Here is a 26,229-nt window from a genome sequence, read left to right on the forward strand (position 1 = left end):
AATATTTTTATCTTTATTATCTCTTTATCAGCACAACCGTATAGAAAAATACAAAGCCCAGAGAGTAATCATTGCTCACTGATAGTGACAGTGGAAAGACAAATGTCTAACCACTGGGACGACTGCTAGAGATCTGGGAGAAAGGGGGCTCACATTTGCAAGCAAATTATATTTTGGGAGAGCTGGCAGCAGTGTGCATGACAAACTGGTGCAATTTCAGCCATGTCGCAGGAGCAGGGCGATATTTGTCTCATGTTGGCAAGGGTTAGTTTCCTGCTGTACGTAGTGCTCTCAGATTTGAATCGCTAGGGGTCCAGGGGCCTTCTCTTGACAGGGCACAAATAATTACAGTACACTCTTTTCAGTGTACTCTATTATATTGCTCTTCTTATCTGTGGGCTGAGGGTGTACTTGATCAAGTAAGGTCACTGTATTTTGACCACAACACACCATTACATTGCTATTTGGAGATATGATAAATAAAGCCAATGCTAGACAACATTTTTATCTGTTCTGTAGCTTTTTGTTCATTCGGCTCTTTTTTTTTTACCTCATAGTGTACATATACTGAGGAATGTTAAAACTACAAAGGGAAAATAGAGAGACATTCAGAGTGTTTTTGTGTAATTGATGAGGTAAAATAAATGTACCTACATTATTCTAAACCTGCACTGAATGCCTCCGATGTCAGGATAAGTTTTGGTCTATAGGATGCAGAATAGGCTTTTCTAGAATAATCCATGCGATCACTTTGTGTCTCCTTTACAGTGCAACTCAAACAGCACTCTTACAAACAGCTGATTTATTAACAATACGTTATTTACATAAAATGTAATTGCATTTAACTAAAAGCAAATTACAACTTTAAATACAAATGTACAGGATATCATATCCAGAGTACTGAATTACAGTGGGCTAGAAAGTTTTTTCCCCATAAACAATCACATATAAAAATATGTTTTGAGTAGCTCAATCCTGTCACAATTTATTTTTCCTTCTTTTTGATAATAAGAAGAGGCTATTGATGCATGTTCCATGCAGTTCCTACATGGAACACATGGTGTGTCAGTAAGAGAGAGACAATACTACAAAACAGTACGACAAAATCCTATAGTGAGATAAGGTTCATACAAAATCAAATCAAATTCTATTTGTCACATGCTTCGTAAACAACAGGTGTAGACAAACAGTGAAATGCAGGTCCTTTTCCAAAAATGGCGAGTTAAAGATGAAGATACACATTTGAATAAAACATTCAAATAGTGACACGAGGAATAAATACATAGTGAATAACAATAACATGTAAAAATCGCTATAAACAGGGAGTACCAGTACCGAGTAAATATGCAGGGGTAAAAGGTAATTGAGGTAGCTATGTACATACAGGGGTAAAATGACTAGGCAACAGGATAGATAATAGAATGTAGCCGTAGCATATGTGGTGAGTGTGAAAGTGTGTAAGTTTGTGTGTGCGGCATCAGTGTGCATGTATGTATGTACATGTTATATGTGTGTGCGTGTGCACACAGCAGGTATCGTTCCTCTTTACAAGAGTCAGAAGGGAATCTGAAATTACAATTCCATTTTCAATGCTTCTCTATGAGTACAAATTTGGAATTTCAGTTTACTTCCTGAATTGAAATGGAATTTACTCCCAACCCTGGCCCTGACTTTTATCTCATCAACAAACAATATCCTAACTAACCGGTTTAACTAACAATTGGTTGAATCAACCAAACGTTTGATGAGGTGGCATTTCAACAGCTTAGTCTCCTGCATTGTATCAAATCCTGATAAAGGGTAGGAATGTGTCTGCTATTGAAAACACCTGCGAGTTTCTCGTGAAACTGGGCTTTGTGGTTCCCTGCAAGAGCGCAAAATTGAGTGGTGTCAATAGTGACATACACAAAGGCCCTTAAGGAGTGGACTCACTTCGTGTCTCTCATAATGGGCTGCCTCACATATGAATTTCCTATTTTACAGATACCTAAAGCAATGCATTAATAAGACAGCTTGTCAATATGACAGCGACAATGCAAAGTCATGTGCACTGGACTTTCTGACAGCCTCTTTGAAGACGTATTATGCAGTTCTAAACACTGGACAGGACATGTCGGGATGGTTGTGTTCTGTATAAAGTTGTTGGGCTTACAAAGAGACGTAATACTGGCCAATAAAAGAAAATCAAGATGTAAATTGGCCACTGCTTATAACAAACTGGTAGTTCTAGCAATAAGTGTACAAAACAATAGAAACAACTTCCTAATACGGAGTTGCACCCCCTTTCGTCCCCAGAACAGCCTCAATTCATGGAGTCCACAAGGTGTCAAAAGTATTCCACAGGCCTATGTTGACTTCCAATCCTTCCCACAGTTGTGTCAAGTTGCCTGGATGTCCTTTGGGTGGAGGACCATTCTTGATACACACGGGAAACTGTTCAGCGTGAGCACACTCCTGTGTGCCTGGCACCTATTACCATGTCCCATTGAAAAGGCAATTAAAATGTTTTGTGTTGCCCATTCACCCTCTGAATGGCACACACAAACAATCCATGTCTCAATTGTCTCCAGGCTTAAAAAAAATCCTTAAATCTCCTCCAATTTATAGACACGGGTTAAAGTGGATTTAACAGGTGACGTCAGTAAGGGATCACAGCTTTCACCTGGATAGTCACCTGGATAGTCGGTCATGAGAAGACATTAGATGTGTTCCTAATGTTTGTACACTCAGTGTATGTCTCAATAACATGTACAGTGTTAGTGTATTAAAGTATATTTTAATGAGAATGAATGCAACTGTTAAAGAAAATAAACAAGCTCTCCTCAAAAACTATCATGTGGTCCGCATGAAATGCGTATGAAGCACCGTAGTAACCGAAAACTCCTGTGTACAGTACAAAGACAAGGCCTGTCAGCAAAGTGATATGCACGACGACAACACCATTTCAAAACATCACAACCAACACCGAGATACATTCCTTTATTAGAATTAAAGTACTCAAACATTTGCGGCACGGGAATGTAAAGTCAAAAGAAAAGGCTTTCAAATTAAACAATACAACAAAAAAATCTAGGAAAAGAAATCGTCAACCATTGCACATTAGGTGGCAATTATTAAATGCACAAATCATACTGGTAGTAAATAAGACAGAGTAGTAGTGTTTGATCAATCAGGGAGTGCGAAGTCCCTGGCTTATCACAGTCCTCGTGCGGTTAATCTCTCAACAGAAATGGGACAGGTGCTTCTTTCAGGTGAAATCATAGGGTAACAAAGCAATTCTCCACCAAAATTAAGTGGTTTTATTATGCATGTCAAAACGTGTATTTTGTTTCTCCATGCATTCTCTTGAAGGCGTGATCTGGACGTAAACATAAGAAAATGTGTGATCATCAGACAGGGGTGCTATGGTTGGCAAAAACGCAGGCAAGGCGGGCCATCCAGTTATTATGCGATAGCTTTGGCTTCGGGTAAGAACGCCTCCCAATACTTTATCAGCTGTGGAGCAGAAGGGAAAATACAGCGAGAATCCAATTAGCTACATGACCATGCGTTAGACTTTTAAGGTAATCCTTAGGAAAATGAAGTTCATGAATGTCTATTGTCAGTATAAAAAAAAAAAATCTAACAGCAAAACATTAGGTGGTATTGGGCCCATATGTTTATTTCCCTTTCAAATAGTATATTAAGGAAGTATATTATTTCAAAGTATGTTTTCAGGCATATTTTATTCTAAGTATAGTATTATGCTAATTAGATAGTATGTAGAATTCTGGGAAAACATGCAAGATAATCACTGAATTGTCAACATATTTTAATACATTTCGTAATGAAACATAAATTATGACATTTGTTACAAGTTGGTGCAAGTGGTGTGTGTGTGTAGTTATGTCATTTTACTCTCCCACTACACTACCAATAGGAATCCAAACCCAGATATGCTGTACCTGCTGTTGTGTTTGCACAAGCGACTCCAGGTATTTAATAATGACAACTTTGAAGTCCTTCACTCTTTCTTTCTGTAACAAGAGAGACATAGTCACAGGTCAGACAAAATAACATTATGATGAGAACACATACGGTCGGTGTAATAAATCACTATCAAAACTATCATAATACTGCAGTATTTAAAAAAAAAATATATATATATATTTTAGTTAGGGCTGTCCTGATATTACAAATACATTTGCACTTGTCTTATTTCTAAACTTTAGTTTAACAGGCCCCTCCCATCCACATGATGCCCATATTCTGGGGCGAAAGCAAATACATAAAAGGTGTTTTATCGTGTTCACCATACCTCGAATCGGCTCACTTCTTTTCGAATGGTTTTGGAAATCAGCTCAAAGTCTTTTTCACCTTGCTGGACCTTCCCCTCCAACTGCAAAGACAAAATGACAAGTTTTCTCCACTAAGAAAGTCCACGGTCCAAAACAAGTACACAAGTGTACAAATGTATTCTACACTGGTGTACTGGATTTATACACTAACCTGTTGCATAATTAACTGTTACTGGTCAGTTACTACTGTATACATTATCCATTAGTCAATTGCATTTGAAAAAAAAATGTAAAAAAGGTATTAAGTAATTACTAGTAATGAGGATAGACAAATTCTCAGGAGTTGTGGGGTAAAGTAAACTCACTATTCACTGGAGATGATTGACAATACCAAGTTAAATGGTGAAGCAATGCATATTAAGTAGGAGTAAAAAAAAGTTTGAATTTAAGACAAGCCCATTTTTACGCTTGCAAATACGAAACAGTCCTGTTCGTATAGATAGTGTAAGACAGTCACATGAAGCAGTTTGCACAATGCTGTGCCAATTTGCACAGTCCATTTATATATTCAGTTCATTAGGTTTTCAACCCTCACTTTGTCAAATCCTCATCCCCTAGTCCAGCATTTCCAAAACTGTCCTTGGGACCACAAGGGGAGCACGTTTTGTTTCTTGCCCTAATATTACAGACGATTAAAATAAATAAAAACTTGATGATTAGTTGATTATTTGAATCTGCTGTGTAGTGCAGGGGGCAAAACGTGTTCCCCTTGGGGTCCCGGGGACCGAGTTTGGGAAACCCTGCCCTAGTCCCAAAGTGATCACTTGTGTATTGATATCATTGTAAGTTTCAAATGAACCAGCCAAACATAGTCTTTTGACAAAGATGATCCATGTGACACTAGATAGGCACTCCAATGGGTGCAGTTTAGTGGTGAAATGGAGGGAACTGTAAGTGATGAAGAAAAGTAAATAAAAAAAGCCAAGCCCAGGGTCCTACCTCCTCAATCTCCTTGGTAGAGGCATGGCAGGGAAAATGCAGAAATTAAAGAGGCTGAAAATGTTTTCTTCTTAAAATAATTCAAACATGAACCCACTGTTGCCAAACACAGGTGAACTATAGAGGAATGGCACTCCACTGATCAAAGCAAACAGTTAAGAGGGTAGTAGCCGTTACAGGAGTCACCCTGGTTAGCATGCAATGCCCAAGACAGAAAGGGGGGATATTCAACTTAAAAAACAACCCCTCTGTGAATATCTCCAGTAGCATGCGTTATGACAAAATGTCTCGATTAATCTACCACCCCCTGAATCTTATTGTCCTTTGTGGAATACTTATTATTGACCAAAGGGGGCAGTATGGTTCAAGATTTGGTAAATTAGAAAGTACATGGATAATACAAAAATATGTTTTATTGTCACATAGGTGCAGTGAAATGTGTTGTTTTACAGGATCAGCCATAATAGCAGGCCCCCCCTGGAGCAAATTATAGTTAAGTGCCTTGCTCAAGGGCATAGATAGATTTTTCACCTTGTCTGTTACAAACATCCTAAGCAAAGTATTTCTTAGGTTTCTCATATTTAATGCAAATATTTACTTATGTTTAAAATAAAGTGTAAAGTATGTGCCTACAATTCAGAAGCGTTTTAACAATTGAATCGATGGCAATACACATAGGGAGGAGATGTAGCAGGAGAGGAAAAGGAGAGAAATAAATAGTGTACTCATAAAGCTAATGACATTTAAGTTGAGTAGCGGAACATGTAATGATGGCGTAATTGTAAGCATGTCAAAACTGATCATATAGCAATATAAGCTAATGCTAATCATTTGTGACTCTTTAACCAGTTTTTCCAAGCTGATGCCCAAATAACAGATCTAGAGATGAATGCCATAATAAACTCAAGTAATTGTTTTACCAAAACAACCGACACACTAAGGTTGGCTTGCTATTCCAAATCAAGGAGAGCAACTGGGGTTAACATGCTACATTCAAGTTTAAACACCCCTTCAGGAGTACCTGAATTTCCAGTCAGTAATGGAATGTGAAATAAAGCTTTAGGAGGTGAATTGAATTAAGCTTATGTTTTGGGTTAGACTCCGCTTGATTGAGTAGCATCCAGATACTATTCTCAATACCATTTTAATGTTGTCAACATGAAAACTAACTTCTTGAATACATTTTGTAACTAACTACACTGAACAAAAATATAAAACGCAACATGCAACAACGTAAAAGATTTTACTGAGTTGCAGTTCAAATAAATTCATTAGGCCCTAATCTTTGGATTTCACATGACTGGAATACAAATATGCATCGGTTGGTCACAGATAACCTTTTTTATTTTTAAAGTAGGGGCATGGCTCAGAAAACCAGTCAGTATCTTGTGTGACCACCATTTGCCTCATGAGGGCGATACATCGCCTTTGCATAGACTTGATCAGGCTGTTGACTGTGGCCTGTGGCATGTTGTCCCACTCCTCGTCAATGGCTGTGCGAAGTTGCTGGATAATGGCGAGAACTGGAACACGCTGTCGTACACGTCGATCCAGAGCATCCCAAACATGCTCAATGGTGACATGTCTGGTGATTATGCAGGCCACTGGGACATTTTCAGCTTCCAGGAATTGTGTACAGATCCTTGCGACATGGGGCCAAGCATTATCATGCTGAAACATGAAGTGATGACGGCGGATGAATGCACGACAATGGGCCTCAGAATCTCGTCACGGTATCTCTGTGCATTCAAACTGCCATTAATAAAATGCAATTGTGTTCATTGTCCATAGCTTATGCCTGCCCATACCATAACCCCACCATGTAACACTCTGTTCATAAAGTTGACATTAGCAAACCACAATCGCTCGCCCACAAGACGCCGGTACAGTTGAAACTGGGATTCATCCGTGAAGAGCACACTTGTCAAAGGTGAGCATTTGCCGAATGAAGTCAGAAACGATGCCGAACTGTAGTCAGGTCAAGACCCTGGTGTGGACAACGAGCATGCAGATGAGTTTCCCTGAGATAGTTTGTGCAGAAATTCTTCGGTTTTGCAATCCCACAGTGTCAACAGCTGTCTGGGTGACTGGTCTCAAATGATCCCGCAGGTGAAGAAGCCAGATGTGGAGGTCCTGGACTGGCGTGGTTACACATGGTCTGCGGTTGTGATGCCGGTTGGATGTACTGCCATATTCTCGAAAATGATGTTGGAGGCAGCTTATGGTAGAGAAATTAACATGGTAGAGAAATTCAATTCTCCGGCAACAGCTCAATGGACATTCCTGTAGTCAACATGCCAATTGCACGCTCATTCAAAACAAATCTGTGGCATTGTGTTGTGTGACAAAACAGCACATTTTAGAGTGGCCTTTTATTGTCCCCTGCACACGGTGCACCTGTGCAATGATCATGATGTTTAATTGGGGCGGCAGGGTAGCTTAGTGGTTAGAGCATTGGACTAGTAACCGGAAGGTTGCAAGTTCAAATCCATGAGCTGACAAGGTACAAATCTGTCGTTCTGCCCCTGAACAGGCAGTTAACCCACTGTTCCTAGGCCGTCATTGAAAACAAGATTTGTTCTTAACTGACTTGCCTAGTTAAATAACTATGCCATTATTGGCAAGAGGGATGTGAGGGACATTTCTGCTAACATTTTGAGAGAAATAAGCTTTTTGTGCATATGGAACATTTCTGGGATCTTTAATTTCAGCTCATGAAACATGTTGCGTTTATGTTTTTGTTCTGGGTGTCCTGCCACTATATAGCTGCCCTCTCTTGCAATTCTATCCAGCCTATTTGAGCACACGTATCATTCAAATGTCTGTTTGCTTGTTAGTGAGGTGCACTTTTCACTTACCTCTTTGATTTCGTCCTGAGCCTGCTGTAGCTTGTCTGGCTTGTTCGCGAACTGGAGTTTGGACTCAGCCTCACGCTTCTTCTGCAGCAAGAGCTGGGTGTCCTGCCACTTGGACCAAGTCTTCATCCGGTGGTCAAATACACCCTACGGAAAGAGACAAAGCATACGTTTAGGTTCACTGCTAACCTCACATTAAAAGGAATCGAAATGGGAATGTGCCTTTATTACAACAGCCAAGACAAAATGTTGAAAAGCAGAATTAGGGCCTGCAACAAGGTTTATAGTAGAAGGCTGGTGTGTAAGTTATTTTACTCTAGGTGAAATTCAACAACTAAAGAACATTGGAAATGTATTGCAGATAATGAAGCCTTGGTAAGGGTATACATTCATAGGACTGTGCTAGGTGTCCAATGATCAAAAAAAGAAGGTGATACGCACATCCTAAACCTGAGAATATCGGTAAGGGCTAAAAAAATAATACAGATAAAGAAATGTGAGGCCCACACAGAATATATCTGTTCCCCAGTGCTTTATTCCAGCACAGTGGTACAGGTCTCCAGTGAATACCTTGACTGCAGTGATGAGACGTACATAGTCCCCCAGCAGCTCGGAGAACAGGTAGAAATCAGCGTAAGCCTGGTCCTGGTGCAGCTGGTCGATCTTCTCCTCCACCTCGGCCAACTGCGACAGGGCCCGCGACAGAGCTGTGTGGTCCTCGGAGTTCCCAAGCATGGCTGCCGACTTGGCGAAGGATGCCGTGTTTACCGACAGCTCTGAAGATGAGGAGAGAAGAGAAAGGAAGAGAAAGTGATCATGACATTGTTCAGAAAGAGAGTAGGTTCATAGGTGAAGAATTGCAAAGTGGTCCAATTTAAAATGGTTCACAAATAATGTGCAAGACAATTAAAATGGTCCAATGCAGCCATTTATATCTCAATATCAAATCATTTCTGGCTAACAATTAAGTACCTTACGGTGATTGTTTTAATTTAAAACAATCAAATATAAAGAAAAACAGCTTCTTAGCAAAGAGCAATTTCTCAAGCAAGGGACAGTCTGGCAGTGGTCTGAGTGGGGAGAGGAAAACTGAAAACTAGCCGTTATTGGCAGAGAGGTTTGGAATGCCCTTTCTTGTTAGTCTATTAACTGGTAACTCCACCAGGCAGGCCAAAACTCCATCCCGCCAAAACAGACTGAAATTTCAGGCAGTCTTTTCAAACAGTTCTTATACTAAAACGGGTATTATCAAACTTTCAAAAAATTTACAGTATCATTCTAACCTCAGTGTGGAAATATACAGTATATAAAACACAGGAAATCACGTGTTTACCTGCACTGGGCCCATAACAAAATTGTTCAATTGAGAATTGTATTATACATGGCAATTGTTTGATAATTGTAACACCAGATATTGTCCAGAATTAGACAGCACACGATATATACAGTTGAAGTCAGAAATTCCAGTGGGTCAAAAGTTTACATACACTAAGTTGACTGTGCCTTTAAACAGCTTGGAAAATTCCAGAAAATGATGTCATGGCTTTAGAAGCTTCTGATAGGCTAATTGACATCATCAATTGGAGGTGTACCTGTGGATGTATTTCAAGGCCTACCTTCAAACTCAGTGCCTCTTTGCTTGACATCATAGGAAAATCAACATAAATTAGCCCCCCCAAAAGAATTGTAGACCTCCACAAGTCTGGTTCATCCTTGGGAGCAATTTCCAAACGCCTGAAGGTACCACATTAATCTGTACAAACAATAGTATCTATATCCACAGTAAAATGAGTCCTATATTGACATAACCTGAAAGACCGCTCAGCAAGGAAGAAGACACTGCTCCAAAACCGCCATAAAAAAGCCAAACTACGGTTTGCAACTGCACATGGGGACAAAGATAATACTTTTTGGGGAAATGTCCACTGGTCAGATGAAACAAAAATAGAACTGTTTGGCCATAATGACCATCGTTACATTTGGAGGAGAAAGGGGGAGGCTTGAAATCCGAAGAACACCATCTCAACCGTGAAGCACGGGGGTGACAGCATCATGTTGTGGGGGTGCTTGCTGCAGGAGGGACTGGTGCACTTCACAAAATAGATGGCATCATGAGGGAGGAAAATTACGTGGATATATTGAAGCAACATCTCAAGACATGAGTCAGGAAGTTAAAGCTTGGTCACAAATGGGTCTTCCAAATGGACAATGACCCCAAGCATACTTCCAAAGTTGTGGCAAAATGGCTTAAGGACAACAAAAGTCAAGGTATTGGAGTGGCCATCACAAAGCCCTGACCTAAATCCTATAGAACATTTGTGGACAGAACTGAAAAAGCGTGTTCGAGCAAGGAGGCCTACAAACCTGACTCTGTTACACCAGCTCTGTCAGGAGGAATGGGCCAAAATTCACCCAACTTATTGTGGGAAGCTTGTGGAAGGATACATGAAACGTTTGACCCAAGTTAAACAATTTGAAGGCTGTACTACCAAATACTAATTGAGTGTATGTAAACTTCTGACCCACTGGGAATGTGATGAAAGAAATAAAAGCTGAAATAAATAATTCTCTCTGCTATTATTCTGACATGTCACATTCTTTAAATAAAATGGTGATCCTAACTGACCTAAGACATGGAATTTTTACTAGGATTAAATGTCAGGAATTGTGAAAAACAGAGTTAAGATTAAGTTGGCTAAGGTGTATGTAAACTTCTGACTTCAACTGTAGTATATTAAATATACATTATAGGAAGAATTTTACTGGCAGTTTACAGGCGGTGCAATCAAGTTTTGGAGTAATTGCAGATTTGCAGATATTTTACACACTGCTTGTGCATTTAAAAGAGCAGAATGTGGCCTTACATGTCTAGAGTATGTCTCTAAACTGGGGCTCAGGGTCAGGACTCATGGGAGGATTACCTTTCCGGTGGCAGACCAGACACTCCACACTAGCATGCAGTTTTCTGAGTTGCAAGTCGAGGTTCTCAAACTGCTGGTGCTTCTCCTCAAACCACTGTTGACACTCACAGAAATAAAATCAAGCTGAAACATAATACAGTTTCTCCACAGAATTAAATTCTAATAGTATGAATAAGTAATGATAGTAACTAGTAAATATGTATGTTTTCAAAACATTTGCAATTATTGATTAATAAATAAATGAACACATTAAATTTGAAAATATTTTTTACATACTGAGTCACCCTGTGCGAGATGCTAGGTTTACATTCAACACATTGACGGTGTAAGACAGGCCCCATATCCACAAGCTATCCAATGCCAACAACGCTTTTACAGTTTACATTTGAATGACAAGCGTATCAAAAATAAAGGCAGTTAATAAATTGCAATGAAGTAGAAAATAAAAATAATATAGCTTTTCCCAGTAAGGAAGGAAAGGACCACCCCCCGAGCAGCACCTGGCTTGTGCCTCTACTTCTTTTCACTCACACAATCTTAGAATTCAAGTGGAAAGCCTCATTAATTCGTCTCATTATTCAAGTCCAAAAATCAGCCCTTACCGCATCCGATTCATTCATCTTGATTGTCATTTTGTTGACAGCGTCGGCAGCTTTGTTTACCATCCTCAATATTCCGGCCCCACTCAGCGCCTGGGTGCTAACCGCTCTCGGCAGCTGGGATAAAATGACAAATAAGTGCAAACAAACCGGTTAACAGGCTAGGGCTCCGACCCAATCCCAGAGGGAGCCCCGCGCCAGGAGCTGTGTGGGGTTTTCTCCACTCCCATACATTTCAATGTTGTTAGAATCTAATTTAATCCATTTACTGGGAAAACTCTCAGAGGAACAATGGGCAAAAATAGCTTTCAATTGCTTTCAGCCATTTATCCTTCTTTTCTACAGTGGCATTTCATTACATCTGGATTAATACAGTAATTTCATTGGAACATGTTGCTGTGACACTGACCATTTTCAAAACAAAGGTCACATATGTTCTTGAGCTTATCCCAAACTATTTCCAGAAGTTGGCTTTATTAAAGGATAGTGAAATAGGGGAAAAATATCACCACAAAATAACAAAAAAATCTGCTTTAAATTTTTTTATTCTCAATTGGATGTTGTACACAGATTGAGACTAAAAGCTACCTCTGAACTCTCCAGGAACATCATGACATCCGGATCCTTCAGCAGGATGGGATGTTTCACTGTTCTCATCAGATACCTATTGAGCATAAAAGAAAAGGTTACATTGTGTAGATAAATCATTACCATGCTCAGTGCAGAGGTAACAATGAATGAAAAAAATATTAAATACAGTAGGGCTAGGATTTGCCAGGGACCTCACAATACCATATCACGATACTTGGTCCTGTGTGGCTCAGTTGGTAGAGCATGTTGCTTGCAACACCAGGGTTGTGGGTTCATTTCCCAAGGGAGACCAGTATGAAAAAAATACAAAGATGTATGCACTCACTACATTACATCACTCTGGATAAGAGGGACTGCTAAACTACATGAATGTAAATGTACTTAGGTGCCAATACAATATGTATTTTGGTTTTCACAATTCTATATGTATTGCAATTTGATGTTCCAAACAGATTGCTCTCTATATTTCTGCTACAGAGAGACGAAAGCACATGAGAAAATTAGTTTTGATCCTTGTGCTTAAAACATGGCTCACCATTTTAAAAAATGAAGATGGAGAACAAGCTATCTATAGGATAAAAAACACCAGAGTTTTGGCGCAGGTATAGCAGACTAGTGTTAACTTGGGTCAAACAATTTGGGGAGCCTTCCACAAGCTTTCCACAATAAGTTGGGTTAATTTTGGCCCATTCCTCCTGACAGAGCTGGTGTAACAGAGTCAGGTTTGTAGGCCTCCTTGCTCACACACGTTTTTTTTCACAAATTTTCTATGGGATTAACGTCAGGGCTTTGTGATGGCCACTCCAATACCTTGACTTTTGCTGTCCATTTTGCCACAACTTTTGAAGTATGCTTGGGGTCATTGTCCATTTGGAAGACCCATTTACAACCAAGCTTTAACTTCCTGACTGATGTCTTGAGATGTTGCTTCAATATATCCACATAATTTTCCTCCCTCATGATGCCATCTATTTTATTAAGTGCAGCAGTCCCTCCAGCAGCAAAGCACCCCCACAACTTGATGCTGCCACCCCAGTTCTTCACGGTTGGGATGGTGTTCTCCCCCTTTTCCCTCCTAACATAATGACAGTCATTTTGGACAAACAGTTCTATTTTTGTTTCATCAGACCAGAGAACATTTCTCCAAAAAAAGCAAAATCTTTGTCCCCATGTGCAGTTTCAAACGGTAGTTTGGCTTTTTTTATGGCGGTTTTGGAGCAGTGGCTTCTTCCTTGCTGAGCAGCCTTTTTAGATTATGTTGATATAGGACTTGTTTTACTGTGGATATAGATACTTTTGTACCTGATTCCTCCAGCATCTTCACAAGGTCCTTTGCTGTTGTTCTGGGATTGATTTGCCCTTTTCGCACCACAGTACGTTCATCTCAAGGAGACAGAACATGTCTCCTTCCTGAGTAGGATGACAGCTGTGTGGTCCCATGATGTTAATACTTGCGTACTATTGTTTGTACAGATGAACGTGGTACCTTCAGGCATTTGGAAATTGCTCACAAGGATGAACCAGACTTGTGGAGGTCTACCATTTTTTTCTGAGATCTTGGCTGATTTATTTGGATTTTCCCATGATGTCAAGCAAAGAGGCATCCACAGGTACATGTATTTCAAGGTAGGCCTTGAAATACATCCACAGGTACACCTCCAATTGACTCAAATGATGTCAATTAGCCTATCAAAAGCATCTAAAGCCATGACATCATTGTCTTGAATGTTCCAGTCTGTTTAAAGGCACAGTCAACTTAGTGTATGTAAACTTCTGACCCACTGGAATTGTGATGCAGTGAATTATAAGTGAAATAATCTGTCTGTAAACAATTGTTTGAAAAATTACTTGTGTCATGCACAAAGTAGATGTCCTAACCAACTTGCCAAAACTAGTTTGTTAACAAGAAATTTGTGGAGTGGTTGAAAAACGAGTTAATGACTCCAACCTAAGTGTTCCGACTTCCGACCTCAACTGTATATAATATCATCCGCCCATTGACTGACATGAAGGTCAGCGTTTACAAGTGGGCAGGGTGTCAGCTTTGTACACCTCACTGTTAAAGAACCTAATCCTGATGGCCAAAACAATTAATTTGAAATAAGTTATTTGAATGCATATATATTAAAATACCTTATGTTACAATTAAAATGAATTGTTTTGGCCATCAGGATTCAGTTCTTTAACAGTGAGGTGTATAAATCGGACACCCTGTCCACTTGTAAACACTGACCTTCATGTCAGTCAATGGGCAGATGATAAAAAGGGCAGAGAAATGTCAGGGCCTCACTTAACGTAAATTGTTATTCGATTCATCAGAATGGGCTAAAACCAGGGATGGGGCAGCAGTAGTCATCTTCGGGCTGAACACCGAAAATGTTAGACAGCTCTGTACAGAGGATACGGTATGAAGCTCGGGAGGAAACCCCCCCCCCCCCATTCACGTGTTGACAGCCTCGAATCCCTGGAGCGCTGTGATAATTATTTACCTAATATTTCTAGGTTAACCTTTCAAGCCACAAAAGACCAGAACAAGAATGCTCTTTAGACTGAAGGGGCTTTTCACGTAAACGTTTTGTGTAAGACATGAGAGCTGTCTCATCTGACAAGTAGGGCATTAAATGAGCTGCGTGGCGAGGATCATTCACTGTTGGAGGACAGGCGTGGATGTATGTCGTAAAGATCGCCAAAACAAATGAAACAGCAGAATAATGATTTGATGGAATGGTTACATGTTTGCAGTAGGTCTGAAAAACTACTGATTTTGAGAAGGGTTTCTTGTATGTTCATAGATACCTTTCTAAGGCTGATCTTCTCTTCTCGACAAATTCTGCAGAAGACAAATCCTCTTTCCCAACTTTGACCTTAGTCATTCCTGTAGATGAAGACATATACAAATGTTTACACACAGTCATTCCTGTAGATGAACAACGTTGCCCAGGCAAAACGACTGCCCTCTTTACACACTACTATAGGAAATATCAGCGCTGCTGTTTTGCTACCACAATTCATGACATACATGACTAAACTAGCTGATGCAACAACAATAAAACCTTATTCAACTCCATGCAGATTTCACTCACCCACAATGCTTTTCTCTGGAGCAGGAGGGACTATGTATCCTATATGCAGGTACCTGGAGGCTAGTTTGCTGTGCAAGCCTAGAAAGTCACTAAACCTCCTCCTTACAGTGGTTTCATTCTTGCTGAAAATGGTCATAGAGGTCTAGAAGGAGGAAGAAGACATTGACAAGGCAATAGTGGAAAATGTCATTTTTCTTTTTAAACTTATCACAAATAATACAACTTATTATGTACAGTGCATTCGGAAAGTATTCAGACCCATTCACATGTAACGTTACAGCCTTATTCTAAAATGGATAAAATAGTTTCCCCCCACACACACACACACACAATACCCTATAATGACAAAGCAAAAACAGGTTTAGACATTTTTGCACATTTATAAAATAAATAAAAAGCGGAAATATTACAGTTACATAAGTATTCAGACTCTTATCTTAGTACTTCGTTGAAGCACCTTTGGCAGCGATTACAGCATCAAGTATTTTTGGGAATGACTCTACAAGCTTGGCACACCTGTATTTGGGGAGTTTGTCCCATTGTTCTCTGCAGATCCTCTAAAGCTGTCGGGTTAGATGGGGAGCATTGCTGCACAACTATTTTCAGGTCACTCCAGTGATGTTTGATCGGGTTCAAGTCCAGGCTCTGGCTGAGTCACTCAAGGACATTCAGAGACTTGTCCTGAAGCCACTACAGAGTTGTCTTGGCTGTGTGCTTAGGGTCGTTGTCCTGTTGGAAGGTGAACCTTTGCCTCAGTCTGAGGTCCTGAGCACTCTGGAGCAGGTTTTCATCAAAGATCTCTCTCTAGTTTACTCTGTTCATCTTTGCCTCAATCCTGACTAGTTTCCCAGTCCCTGCCGCTGAAAAACATCCCCACAGCATGATGCTGCCACCACGATGCTTCACCGTAGGGATGGTGCCACGTTTCCTCCAGACGTGACGCTTGGCATTCAGGCCAAAGAGTTCAATCTTGGCTTCATCAGACCAGATAATCTTGTTTCTCATGGTCAGAGTCTTTAGGTGCCTTTTGGCAAACTCCTAGTGGGCTGTCATGTGTCTTTTACTGAGGAGTGGCTTCCGTCTGGCCACTACCATAAAGGCCTGATTGGTGGCATGCTGCAGAGATGGTTGTCCTTCTGGAAGATCTCCAGAGCTCTGACAGAGTGACCATGGTCACCTCCCTGACCAAGTCCCTTCTTCCCAGATTGCTCAGTTTACTGGGCGGCCAGCTCAATCAAGAGTCTTAGTGGTTCCAAACTTCTTCCATTTAAGAATGATGGAGGCCACTGTGTTCTTGGGGACCTTCAATGCTGCAGAAATGTTTTGGTACCCTTCCCCAGATCTGTGACGCGACACAATCCTGTCTCAGAACTCTACGGACAATTCCCTCGACCTCATGGCTTGGTTTTTGCTGACATGCACTGTCAACTGTGGGACCTTATATAGACAGGTGTGTGCCTTTCCAAATCCAATCAATTGAATTTACCACAAGTGGACTCCAATCAAGTTGCAGAAACATCCCAAGGACGAACAATGGAAACAGGATGTATTTCGAGTCTCATAGCATAGGTCTGAATATTTATTTAGATAAGGTATTTCTGTAAAAAAAAAAAAAGATTTGCACAAATTTCTAAAAACCTGTTTTCACTTTGTCATTATGGGGTATTGTGTGTAGATTGTGGAATATATATATAAAAAAAAATGTTTTAGAGTAAGGCTGTAATTTAACAAAATATGGAAAAAGTCAAGGGTCTGAATACTTTCCGAAGGCACTGCATATTTTTATGTCGGAAAAAGTCAGTTATCAATTCTTCTGTGCTGGTTAAAAAAACATTTTCATGCAAAAGGTTTTGGTTACACTTGTAATATCTGTGCCCATATGGAAATTCTGTAAGGGTAATATATATATATATATATATATATATATATATATATATATATATATATATATATATATATATATATATATATATATGCCAATTATTTGATTGTCCGATCTCATTCTGTCTCCTATCAAAACCTTTAAAAAATGTTTTGGTGCCAGCGAGAATGACATAAGAAAGACGACTATAGCTAGATTAATCCTCCTCCATGTATATCTCACCAGGTCAGGATATTTCAGCCTCCATATATCCACTAGTTCCAATATATCCACGATATTCGTGATTTCCATAAGAGCACAAGGGTGATAGTTTGTAGTGTGATTTCCTTTACGGCCCACTGAGGTATTTAAAACCCTATTATAATCTCCCACCATAACAATAGTCTTGTATTGCTTGTAGGTCTGATAAATTATTATATGTATTTTCAAAGAAGTGTGGATCATCATTATTCAGACCATTTAGATTAATGAGCCAAATCTGTCCAAAGACATATTTAAAAGAATCGACCCATTCATCTTAATAATAAAAACTTAACACAAATATACTTTTGTACCAGGTACTAAAAAAAAAAAAAGGGAATCACTTTGTTGTCTTGAGTCACCTCATGATACAGTTTACAAATAATAACTACAGCAATATCAAATATGGGCACTAAAACCATGCCTATTAACACTGTCAATCTATTTGTTGCCTTCTGACCTAACATACAGTATACCCCACTCAAAGTGTGGATACGAATGTGCAGTACATGTGTATAATCTTAATATCAACTTCAACGGTAACCTTCCCTGATAACTTTTTGGGGAACGTTACCATAATTTTGCAACCCTACTCTGAACTCGTCCCAAGTGATTAAAAAAAAGAAAAAGTAGAATATGAAGATATTTTCCTTACCTTTGTAGTTACTTTGTATCCCATGTAAGCATTCATTCCATCCCCTTAAAGAAGAAACATAAATATTAGCGTAAACCAAAGTAACAGGATTGGTTTAACTATTCTCTCCTCGATACAACAGCATTGTCGCTCATTTTCTACTTGAGAGAATAATACAATGTATATCATAAGTATTCATCCCCTTGGATTTTATCAAATTTTGTTGCGTTACAAAATGGGATTGAAGTGGATTTAATTGTTTTCCCCCGCACGGACCTACACAAAATGCGGCATTAATGTCAACATGAAAAGAAAATTATATAAATTAATAATGATAATAATAATGTCTTCACCCCCTTTGTTAATGGCAAGCCTAAATAAACACAGGAGTCAACGTTTACTTAACAAGTCACATAATGTTGCATTGACTCACTCTGTGTGCAATAATAGGGGTTAACATGATTTATTTATGACTGCCCCCTCTCTGTACCCCACACTAACAATTATCTGTAAGGTCACTCAATTGAGTAGTGTATTTCAAGAACAGATTCCTTCCTTCTGGTCCTTCTGTAGCTCAGTTGGTAGAGCATGGCGCTTGTAACGCCAGGGTAGTGGGTTCGATCCCCGGGACCACCCATACGTAGAATGTATGCACACATGACTGTAAGTCGCTTTGGATAAAAGCGTCTGCTAAATGGCATATATTATTATTATATTATTACAAAGACGAGGGAGCTTTTCCAATGCCCCCGCAAAGAAGTGCACCGATTGGCAGGGTAAAAATAGAAAGAGCAGACAAGGAATATCCCTTTGAGCATGGTAAATGTATTCATTTGGCTTTACATGGTGTATCAATACACCCAGTCACTATAAAGACACAGGCGTCCCTCCTAACAGAGTTGCCACAGAGGAAGGAAACCGCTCAGGGAGGCCAATGGTGATTTTAAAACAGTTAAGGTGTTTAATGGCTGTGATGGGAGAAAACTGAGGATGGATCAACAACATTGTAGTTACTTCACAATACTAACCTAAATGACAGAGTGAAAAGGAAACCGCGTAGAGAGAAAAAAAAATACTCCAAAACATGCACTCTGTTTGCAAAAAGGCACTAAATGTCCTAAATGTTGTATTTTGGGAAAATCCAACAACACATCATTGAGTACCACTCTCTATATTTCCAAGCATAGTGGTTGCTGCATCATGATGTGGAAATGTTTTTCATCGGCAAGGACTGGAGGAAATCTGGTTCAGTCTGCTTTCCACCAGACACTGGGAGACAAATTCATTCATTCCTTTCAGCAGGACAATAACCTAAAATCTATACAGCAGATGCTTACCAAGAAGAGAGTTCATGTTCCTGAGTAGCCTTGTTACAGTTTGACTTAAATGTACTTGGAAATATTTGTCAAGACTTAAAAATTAATGTTTATGAACAACCAACTTGACAGAGCTTGAAGAGTTAAGAAAATAATAAAATGGGCAAATATTGCACAATCCAGGTATGCAAACCCTCTCAGACTTACCAAAAAAGATTGTATTGACCCAGGGGAGTGAATACTTGTTGGTGTTTAATTTTTCATTAATAACAAAAACAATTTTTTTTCTTCCAGTCATTGAGCTAACGCTAGTTAGGATTGGCTCACAAAACCACCTCTTATTCCTTCAGACTGAACACAGAGACATAACAATGGTATCCATAAGTTCATCTGACTCTGGGGAAATAGACAAAGGGCTTCATTGCCAAAATCCCAAAGTATCCATTTAATATATGAATACATTAACACGGTATTAAACGTACCAACTTTTTCTGGATCGGACACTGCTATATGCATGTCAAAGGTGTCACCACTATCGTCCTCTTCAATCTAAAAGGAAACAAAAATAAAATGAAAGTTGCACTCTCAACCTCTCCTTGCAGTGAACCTTTTATACTACCAATGCTTTGGAGGCTAACATTGGTGGTATTAAAAGTCCACCTTGACCTTTGTGTTATGAGAATGCTCCATGGTGAAGTTTCCCCAAGGTACAGATCTAGGATCAGCATCTCCTCCCCCAATACGAACCTTAACCATTATTTGGGAAAATCCAAAACTGGCCCAAGATCAGAATCTAGGGCCAACTTAACCCAACTACTTACCTCATCCAGGGATCTCTCAAACATCTCGGCAGTGCCCAGGCCCATCCTGGGGGTGAGCATAGCTGTGGGGGTGACTGGGGTGATGGCCGGAGATGGACCGTCTGACAGGATGGGCTCCCTCTCTGGACTATCCAGAGAAACCTCCTCTGTTGCTTCTGAAATACAGACAAAGAATAGAGAAACATACAAACAAAACATTACACTTGAGAAACAAAATACAAGTGATGACTCCAAATGGAAAGAGAAACACTCTGAGAATTATGGTATTCACGTAGTGCTACGGTTTAACCTTTGAAGAGCGTAATACAAACGCTTCCGAGTTAAACGACTTATTTTTAAAAAGGGATAGTTCATCAAAATTATAATGAGCATTTCTCGTTTCAAGTCCAAAACATCTTACAATAACTTTATTGAGCTAAACAATGAATTTTACACTTTGGGATGATTTGGACGTGAAATGTGAAAAATTGCTATATTCCATTTGACACCAATCACTTTCTGACCACACACCTTATTTGAACAAAACTTAAAAGGACAGTTGAAGTCAGAAGTTTACATACACCTTAGCCAAATAAATGTAAACTCAGTTCTTCACAATTCCTGACATTTAATCCTCATATAAAAGTCCCTGTCTTAGGTCAGTTAGGGTCACCACTTTATTTTAAGAATGTGAAATGTCAAAATAATAGTAGAGAGAATGATTTCAGCTTTTATTTCTTTCATCACATTCCCAGTGGGTCAGAAGTTTACATACACTCAATTAGTATTTGGTAGCATTGCCTTGAAATTGTTTAACTTGGGTCAAACGTTTCAGAAGCCTTCCACAAGCTTCCCACAATAAGTTGGGTTAATTTTGGCCCATTCCTCCTGACAGAGCTGGTGTAACTGAGTCAGTTTTGTAGGCCTCCTTGCTCGCACATGCTTTTTCAGTTCTTCCCACACATTTTCTATGGGATTGAGGTCAGGGCTTTGTGATAGCCACTCTAATACCTTGACTTTGTTGTCCTTAAGCCATTTCGCCTCAAATTTGGAAGTATGCTTGGCGACAGTGTCCAATTCAAAGACCCATTTGTGACCAAGCTTTAACTTATGTCTTGAGATGTTGCTTCAATATATCCACATAATTGTCCTCCCTCATGAGGCCATCTATTTTGTGAAGTGCACCAGTCCCTCCTGCAGCAAAACACCCACACAACAGGATGCTGCCACCTCTGTGCTTCATGGTTGGGATGGTGTTCTTCGGCTTGCAAGCCTCCCCCTTTTTCCTCCAAACGTAACAAGAGAACATTTCTCCAAAAAGTATGATTTTTGTCCTCATGTGCATTTGCAAACCGTGGTCTGGCTTTTTTATGGCGGTTTTGGAGCAGTGGTTTCTTCCTTTCTGAGTGGCCTTTCAGGTTGTCAATATAGGACTCGTTTTACTGTGGATATAGATCATTTTGTACCCATTTCCTCCAGCATCTTCACAAGGTTCTTTGCTGTTGTTCTGGGATTGATTTGCACTTTTCGCACCAAAGTACGTTAATCTCTAGGAAACAGAACGCGTCTCCTTCCTGAAAGGTATAATGGCTGCGTGGTTCCATGGTGTTTATAATAATGTACTATTGTTTGTACAGATGAGCGTGGTACCTTCAGGCATTTGGAAATTCCTCCCAAGGATGAACCAGCCTTGTTGAGGTCTACCATTTTGTTTCTGAGGTCTTGGCTGATTTCTGTTGATTTCCCATGATGTCAAGCAAAGAGGCACTGAGTTTGAAGGTAGGCCTTGAAATACATCCGCAGGTACACCTCCAATTGACTCAAATGATGGCATTAGAAGCTTCTGATAGGCTAATTGACATGACATCATTTTCTTGAATGTTCCAAGCTGTTTAAAGGCGCAGTCAACTTAGTGTATGTAAACTTCTGTCCCACTGGAATTGTGATGCAGTGAATTATAAGTGAAATAATCTGTCTGTAAACAATTGTTTGAAAAATGACTTGTCATGCACAAAGTAGATGTCCTATGGTAGAAAGAAACTATTTGGACCTGAATGCCAAAACATTTAGGAGATAGAGAAGATCAAGTTTGACCCATTTTGCATAACTTACCATGACCATCCATGACGGTTGAGATGTAAAAAATAAATAAATAAATAAATATATATATATTATATATATGGCCAGCCGTGCCACCCTGTTCTGAGCCAATTGTAATTTTCCTAAGTCCTTCCTAAGACCAAACGACTGAACAGTAGTCCAGGTGCGAAAAAACTAGGGCCTGAGTGTTAAGAATGCAGAGTAGCGCTTTATTATGGACAGACTTCTGTGTGATTTTATACACCAAACAGCAATGGGTGTGCTGAAATAGCCAAATCCACTCATTTGAAGGGGTGTCTACATACTTTTGTATATATAGTGCATGTACAAAATTATATGACTGTAGCTAAAACATGGGCAGGAGAAATGTTTGTTCATAGTTTGGTGGGAGACAAAGTCTAATTTGTTGAAATTCTAATGGGCGGAGCTTATAGGTCCTTATAGGACACGTTGCTCATGAGGGGCTGCATATTCGTACAACATTTCATGACTGTAGGTCTAACAGGACAGGAGATATGCTTGTTCAAAATTAATTTGATTACTATAGCACCCCCCTTGGGCCAATCAGTGTAAATGCCGGTCCTCTATGGCAAGATGCATCATTCACCCAAGTTGAGTCAAAATCAGGCCAGCGGTGTCTGAGATATCTCGTGTGATTAATGTACATACGAACGAACGGAGACAGATCTATTCATCGTTGGGGAGAATTACAGACATAATGTACAGTCACCAGACCTGATCACAGGGATGACGAACTCTTGAGGTCGTCAATATAGGACTCGTTTTACTGTGGATATAGATAATTGATTATTACAGAATTAGGTAAATCTGCATTTCGTTTTTTGCAACCCGTGTATGGAATGATCTGCAGAGCTCTCTGCACCTTGATGCTCTGGTGCCTCTAGTAAAGTTAAGGTTGTTAATGGAGGACCTCATTGTTGTCATTGTTGAGGAATGCGTTTCTTTCTTAGGGGGCTTTTACACACCCTTAGTTTGTTTCGTTTGGACTGGTGTGAACACCATTTGCACTTGGGAGCACACTAAACAACGCACTGTGGTTTGTTCAAAAAGGGTGGTCTCGGCCCGAACGCAGACCGGACCAAACACAGAAAAAGAACCAGAGTTGCACAATATTATTGGTTGTGCAGCATTATAACTTTTTTATAACCTTAGATCTCTGAAATATTCTGTAGGTACTAGCACATTTATGAACTCATCCGATGCAGATTAGAGGAGACGGGGGCTATACCGGGGATACAGGCTACTGATATAGGCTTAAGTCCTATTCACGTCGCAGTTAGAGCAGCTATTGAACTATTTACTCCTGCATGTTGTTGGAAGACAAGTGATGCTTCATGACAATCAATCATAAATGGATTTAACTTGAGTATTTTTGTCCATTAAACAAATGACCTGCATAGACACATGATTTTGTTCATTTGACATTTGGCAATGAGAAACCAACCAGACCAATTTTTTTAAATTTAACCAGCCAAGTCAGTTATGAACAAATTCTTATTTTCAATGACGGCCTAGGAACAGTGGGTTAACTGCCTGTTCAGGGACATAATGACAGATTTGTACCTTGCAAGTTCAAACCCCCGAGCTAACAACCTTCCGGTTACTAGTCCAACACTCTAACCACTAGGCTACCCTGCCGCCCCTGAAGAAAAATACAAATGTAACAACAAATAGTCAAACTCGGATTTGAACAGTACCTCAAAACTGTGTGAAAAATACCTTAAATTGCTTGTAGCACTGCATGCTTTTATTACACTATGTTTGAATGATGTACATTTGATAAATTGTGTTAATTCAGGGATCCATTGAAAAAGAGGCCTTGGTCTCAAATGGGACCAAAAATAAAGGTGAAATAAAAAAATCTAAAATACATTTCAGGCACATAAAAGAGAAGGACTACTCCTTAGTGTATGGGTTGCTCAGTTGTGTGTCTAGGGTATAGGGTTGGAGACCGTTCCATCATGATAGGAGAATAAATAAATAAACTATATTTCAACTTTATTTTAAATTGTATACCCCTTATCTGCACAAAGTGGAAAGCTCTCTCTCACAACGACTCCCATTGTTAGGGCGGAGACATGAGCATCTCGTCATTATATAGAGATCTCTGATCTCTGGTGTAAATGGGAAGATGTACAGCACAGAAGGAGCGAACGAGACCAAAAAGACAACATGAGAACAAGGACAGAAACTCATAAAAACATTAAATACAAAAGAAAATTAGATTCTGCAATACAGACATTTGGAGTATTGCGCAAAAACAAATTTGAATGAATAAAATTTATTCGATATATCACCCAGCCCTACTTCAGTCTAGGGCTGTTACGGTGACCGTATTACCGCCACACCGGTGGTCACGAGTCATGATGGCAGTCAAATACAACATTACCGTTTAGTCACGGTAATTATGCTTCTCCAAACTCTGATGCTGCTGATTGTCATTAGTAACCTACCAAACTTGCTAAGGTTTGTATCACAACTAAAGTGGCCAAATTTCTTAAAATGAAGCACATTAATTTGCTTTACAATGGGTGTAGAGCCTAACTGCCATTCATGCACAGCGCGTGAGTTTCAAGTTTGGGAAAGATAATTTTCCACATAAAAATGCACCTTTATAATAAAAGCATTAAATGCATAATCTCATTTGTGGTCACTTTTGAGAATGGTGTTTTCCTGCTAACGGAACATATGTGCTGTGTGCGCATTGCTGTGCTTATGTAAACAAATAGCCTAACAGTTTATCAACATTTTATGCTTAACATTCTCATCTGTTGCATCAGCCTCATTGCTTAAAACATGTTTTTTGATGCTAGTGGTTGTATTAATTTGGGATCTATCGCATACCACAACTGTTCCAGACTATGCTGGAAATATTTATTTCTAGCACAGAATAGGTCAACTTTTGTACTATGGGGGACAGTAGATTGACATAGCCTAGTGCTTTTGCTAATAGAGAGCCTACTCATCTGTTATTCAGCAATGTTTAATTGTATTCTTCATACTATAAAATAACACCATGGAATTCTAAGCAAATCTTGTCTGCTAAATGAACTAGCATAGCCAGATCAGGGCCTAACATAAGGACAATTCAGAGTATGCTATTCTGTTAATCTGAAATAGAATACATTTTCTTCATATATTAATTCTTTGGACCTGTCTTAAATAAATAATGGCTTTATTGAGATGGTGTAGGTTATATTACAAGGATTAATTGGACATTTTCAAAAGTAGATGTTCCAAAGGCCTGCATCAGAGGCTTGTAAGGCTATGTGTGGAAGCCAGGAGACGCTAAATGTGTTTATGTTAATGAACAGCCAATCACCGTGAGACTGGCAGTTATTTGCATGACAATCACCGGCTGAGAAAATGTCACGAATGCCACAGCCCTACTTCAAACTAGAGGTCGACCGATTATGATTTTTTTTCAACGCCGATACCGATAGATTATTGGAGGCCCAAAAAAACGATACCGATTAATCGGACAATTTTTATTTATTTATTTGTAATAATGACAATACTGAATGACCACTTATTTCAACTTAATATAATACATCAATAAAATCAATTTAGCCTCAAGTAAATAGTGAAACATGTTCAATTTGGTTTAAATAATGCAAAAACAAAGTGTTGGAGAAGAAAGTAAAAGTGCAATATGTGCTATGTAAAAAAGCTAACATTTCAGTTCCTTGCTCAGAACATGACAACATATGGAAGCTGGTGGTTCCTTTTAACATGAGTCTTCAATATTCCCAGGTAAGAAGTTTTAGGTTGTAGTTATTATAGGACTATTTCTCTCTATACCATTTGTATTTCATTAACCTTTGACTATTGGATGTTCTTATAGGCACTTTAGTATTGCCAGTGTAACAGTATAGCTTACGTCCCTCTCCTCGCTCCTCCCTGGGCTCGAA

General features: G+C 39.4%; 1 protein-coding gene across 1 annotated transcript in view; it reads right to left on the reverse strand.

Annotated features, from left to right (window-relative positions):
• Positions 1 to 2,963: 2,963 nt before the first annotated feature.
• snx2 (sorting nexin 2) overlaps positions 2,964 to 26,229 on the reverse strand; it is a 28,476-nt gene continuing 5,210 nt past the window's right edge. The window contains exons 3-15 of the mRNA XM_035786459.2: positions 20,219 to 20,373; positions 19,880 to 19,946; positions 18,103 to 18,146; positions 15,326 to 15,467; positions 15,039 to 15,117; positions 12,240 to 12,315; positions 11,655 to 11,768; positions 11,053 to 11,146; positions 8,702 to 8,907; positions 8,135 to 8,278; positions 4,298 to 4,378; positions 3,945 to 4,016; positions 2,964 to 3,495 (exon numbers count right to left, since the gene is read on the reverse strand). Coding sequence (XP_035642352.1) covers positions 3,445 to 3,495; positions 3,945 to 4,016; positions 4,298 to 4,378; positions 8,135 to 8,278; positions 8,702 to 8,907; positions 11,053 to 11,146; positions 11,655 to 11,768; positions 12,240 to 12,315; positions 15,039 to 15,117; positions 15,326 to 15,467; positions 18,103 to 18,146; positions 19,880 to 19,946; positions 20,219 to 20,373 — 1,325 coding nt within the window. The 3' untranslated portion in view covers positions 2,964 to 3,444. The remainder of the gene's footprint in view (positions 3,496 to 3,944; positions 4,017 to 4,297; positions 4,379 to 8,134; positions 8,279 to 8,701; positions 8,908 to 11,052; positions 11,147 to 11,654; positions 11,769 to 12,239; positions 12,316 to 15,038; positions 15,118 to 15,325; positions 15,468 to 18,102; positions 18,147 to 19,879; positions 19,947 to 20,218; positions 20,374 to 26,229) is intronic.

The sequence above is a fragment of the Oncorhynchus keta genome, chromosome 14 (assembly GCF_023373465.1).
Source record: "Oncorhynchus keta strain PuntledgeMale-10-30-2019 chromosome 14, Oket_V2, whole genome shotgun sequence".
NCBI classification, from domain to species: domain Eukaryota; kingdom Metazoa; phylum Chordata; class Actinopteri; order Salmoniformes; family Salmonidae; genus Oncorhynchus; species Oncorhynchus keta.